General features: G+C 53.7%; 1 protein-coding gene across 1 annotated transcript in view; it reads left to right on the forward strand.

Moving 5' to 3' along the window:
- The window catches only part of LOC106816462 (ubiquitin-protein ligase E3A-like), a 37144-nt gene that overhangs the window by 2527 nt on the left and 30289 nt on the right, over nucleotides 1–4328 (forward strand). Inside the window, exon 6 of the mRNA XM_014821084.1 lies at nucleotides 629–1884. Coding sequence (XP_014676570.1) covers nucleotides 629–1884 — 1256 coding nt within the window. The remainder of the gene's footprint in view (nucleotides 1–628; nucleotides 1885–4328) is intronic.

Here is a 4328-nt window from a genome sequence, read left to right on the forward strand (position 1 = left end):
AGTACATCAACATCGTCTTGCTTTTAATGTACAAAAGAATATGCCCCCATGTAAGCTTACACTGTAACATCGACGCCTGTACCCCCCTCTGCTAATGGAAGTACAGTAACAAGAAATTTTACATGCCCGCTATCAGGAGCGAATAATTATGTTATTATTCCCTCCTGCGACTATCGGTTTTAAACTCATCATTGCAACTACAGCACGCACGCGCACATGTTATGTTGACTCGACTAAAAACGAAACTAGGGCAGTATATTAAAGGGCACCGACGGCAATTACACAAAAGGGTAAGGCAGGTGACTGCCGTCGGTCGGGTTGGATTTTCAGGGGCAGTACGGCGATTGATAGGGGCACCGACGGCAATTGCCGTCGGTGCCGTCGGTTAATTCGAGCCCTGGGTTATAGCACTTGATCTCTGATGCGTGACCATCTGTGTTGTTATCAGGGTAAAAAATACACGGGAGTGATGAGCGATTCGCTTTTCAAACCTCCGAAATCGCTCCCGAGAGGCTCAAAATAGCTCCCGTAAAATTTTTGACAACAGCTATTTTTCCCACATACTTGAAAAAGAGCTCCCGTGGAATTTTTTTTTTTTTACCTTGATTGTTATCGTGTGACGTTGCAGGCAAGGCTATTCCATTTCTTACTGAGGAAAGCATGTACGAGGTTCTACAACGGTGCGAACAGCAGAACAACTACTCCGAGCTTATACGGACTATCGGGCACGTGTTCTCTGACCCAGCCGTGCTCAACCGCAGCTTCCTGCTGCCGGTGGCGCCACCTAAGCCCGATGACGCATGTAGTGAGACGCCACTGTGCAAGGAGGAGAAGCGTGCGCTCGAGGGCGACCAAGACAAGGACACCGACTCGACGCAGGTGATGGAGGACGCGGACTGCGCTGGCGCGGCGGCGTCGGACGCGGCCGCCACGGCTGCGGACGCGGTTGCTGCGGAGACGACGGACGCCGTCGCGGTGGACGTCGCGGCCGTGCGCCGCGTGTACGCGCGCCTGTTTGCGATCGCCGGCCTGCCGTTCCAGGACTCGCTCATCAACGCGATGACGTCACTCGCACAGACGCTCCGCTTCGAGGCGAAGTACAACGGCACGGCACTGGAGCGCGCCGGCACGCACGCGCTGCACGCATTCATCGTGCTCATGGAGATCCCCGAGCTGCACAGCACCGAGTACCTGAAGGCGGCGCTGCCGGAGCTCTGCCGCGCCGCCGGCGAGCTGTCGGTGGGGGCTCGCGCTCAGCTCGCACGCGCCTGGTCGACGTACGACGCGGCGCGGCTGCACACGATGGCGGCGACGCTGCAGCAGCTGCTGACGGTGCGCATCGTCGACGCGCAGTGCGCGCGTGGCTACGCCGTCGCCGACGACGATACGGTGCAGGCGGCGGCGAAGCTGCTCAAGGTCGTGTTCTACGCGAGCCTCGTCAGCGGCCGCTTCAGCCCCGCGGAGCAGGTCGCCGCCGAGCGCGCGCTCGAGCGTGCCGACGACGAGTCAATGGCCGACTTCTTTCAGGGCGCCATGGCCCCGAAGGAAGCGAAGGCGCCGGCGGAGGATGCGCTGGCACGCGCGCTCTCCGTGCACGTCGTCGACTGCCTTGCGCCGGCCGTCGCGCACGCCCACTTCCAGAACGACGTGCTGAGTGATCAGCTGGAAGCCGATCGCAGCTTCCATGATCGCTTCGCCGTCGACTTCCCGTTCCTGCTGACGATCCAGGCGAAGGTGCAGGGCATGCACTTTGAGCACCGGCTGCGCATGTACCACGAGCGGCGCTTCTCCGTGCTGCAGGCGCTCGTGCACGACGCTCCGCCCAACCCCTACCTGCGGCTGCGCGTGCGCCGCGATAACATCATCGACGACGCTCTCGTTCGGGTGAGCATGCCACGCGCTGGGTAGGGGGCGCCACGAGGGTAGCGGGCAGGTCGTGGGCGAGGGCATTCCACTAGGGTGCGCCACGAGGGCAGCCGGCAGGTCGTGGGCGAGGGCATTCCACTAGGGTGCGCCACGAGGGTAGCCGGCAGGTCGTGGGCGAGGGCATTCCACTAGGGTGCGCCACGAGGGTAGCCGGCAGGTCGTGGGCGAGGGCATTCCACTAGGGTGCGCCACGAGGGTAGCCGGCAGGTCGTGGGTGAGGGCATTCCACTAGGGTGCGCCACGAGGGTAGCCGGCAGAGTCGTGCGAGGGCATTTCCACTAGGGGTGCCGCCTAGCAAATGTGGCGAGGGTGTTTCACTAGGGGAAAGAGGACAGCATTTCCACGTAGCAAGAGCACAAGGTCATAGAGTGATCAGTTGGTAGTTATGTCCCGACGGTAGGGAGACGTCACCAAGAGAGCATGCATGGGGGATCATTCGTTGCTGGTTGTCATTTCAGTTCCGTGTGGCTTCCTGGAAAACCTAGAAAGCTACAGTGTATTGAAAACACGCTATTTTCCAGGTCTGAAAAGTCCTGCAAAATTATTGTTGATCATTGGCTTTGGCAACATGATGCCATCTTTGGGCTGAGGCATGAAGACTTGCATTGCCAGAGTTTGTGCACAATCGGTTGATGGAGGATACTTAGGCACATGATTCTAATCAACTCAAATCTTGCTGTCGGCCCAAAAAACTGAAACTCTTGGAAAACTCTCTGAAAAGAATGCTTTCTCTTCAGTGTGCAAACCCTGAACTGCTTATCTGCCGGATCGCTGGCGGTGCAGGTATTTTTTTTTTTTTTTTTTTTTTTTTTTTTTTTTTGTTTCTTCTGAGGAAAGAATTAGACAAAGGAGGTAATGGGCTAGTTGGCTGGAGAAAAAATGTGCATGATGTTCGAGGAAGTATGCAGGGGATGTATTGATATACTCTATAGGTATAAGATACAGGATAGCTACTTAATCATACACCTACAGGAACATTTCCAGCAATTGGCGATGATTACAATTTGAGAATGGCAGTGTGCGTACTGGGCCTCTTATGTATAGAGCAAACACTGAGTTATCGTGTTGCAGGCTGGAGATGATGTGATGGAGAATCGGCACCGCTGAAGAGCAGTGTGTACGTGGAGTTTGACGGAGAACAGGGCATCGACGCAAGGGTGGCGTCTCCAAGAGTTCTCCAGTAGTCGTTGGACAAGCGCTCTTCAAGCCGGACTTTGTGAGAGTTGCCTCCTCTGTTGAACTTCTATTTCCTTTGTACCTTCACTTCTTCCTCTTTTCTCGGTTAACTAACACTACACTCCGGCTAGCCACTGCCAGCACGCATCAGACCTGCACGATGTGTTGAAAGCCTAAGTCTCCAGGGCTACAGCTCTGGTAATTACCGTGGTACAGCCTTCACTGTGTATCTTATTATCTGTGTGATCATTCTTGCTCTATGTTGCTGTATTGGTTATGGCCCTTACTCTGAGTCTACTGTTTGTTGACCTTCTGGCGATGGTGCCTTGCCTTTTGAGCCAGTGTTGCAGGCCATGCATTAAGCATTTCACAACTGTGTGTTTACACTTTTACAGCCGATGCTCACGCTGCGTCGTTCACGTTGTTTCACGCGATGTTCACCTGTGTATTATACTTTGCTATCAGCCGTGTTCACTTGTTTCAGCGATGTTCATTTTCGCTGTGTATTTACGTGTACATGCCGTGTTTCACCTGCATGTTTTTGTTCAGCAATGTTCACCTGCATGTTTACTGGTTTCAAGTGATGTTCACACTGCATGTTCCCTTGTTTTAGGATGTTCACCTGTGCATGTTTACTGGTTTCAGTGATGGTTCACCGTTGCCGATGTTCACTTTGACCCAGCAATGGTTCACCCTGCATGTTCCGACTTGTTGCAGCGATGTTCACCTGTGTATTTAGCTGTTCAGCGTCTTCACCGACTGCATGTTCACTTGCCCAGCATGTTCAACCTGCGCGTTCACTTGTTTTCTTCGCGATGTTCACCGCTGCCGTGTTTACCTGTTTCTGCGATCTTTACTGCACTGTTTACTTGTTCTGCCTAATGCTTCACGCTGCTGTTTATGTTTACCTGTAGCAACGATGGTTCACACCTGCGTGTTCACTTGTTTCAGCGATGTTCACGCTGTGCATGTTACTGGTTCAGCGATCTTCACCTGCATGTTCACCCTGTGCATGTTTAGCTTTTTCAGCCGATGTTACACTCTGCTTCGAGCCATTTCATCTGCCATGTTTAACCATCTTCAGAGATGTTCACGAATGCTCATGTTTACACTGCCTTCCAGAAGTGTTCAAACGCTGCATGGTTTACTTCGTTCAGCGATGTCACCTACGTGTTCACTTGTTTCAACGATGTTTCCACTGCATGTTACCTGCGCTTCAGAGATTG

The sequence above is a fragment of the Priapulus caudatus genome, unplaced genomic scaffold (assembly GCF_000485595.1).
Source record: "Priapulus caudatus unplaced genomic scaffold, Priapulus_caudatus-5.0.1 Scaffold1388, whole genome shotgun sequence".
Classification (NCBI taxonomy): domain Eukaryota; kingdom Metazoa; phylum Priapulida; class Priapulimorpha; order Priapulimorphida; family Priapulidae; genus Priapulus; species Priapulus caudatus.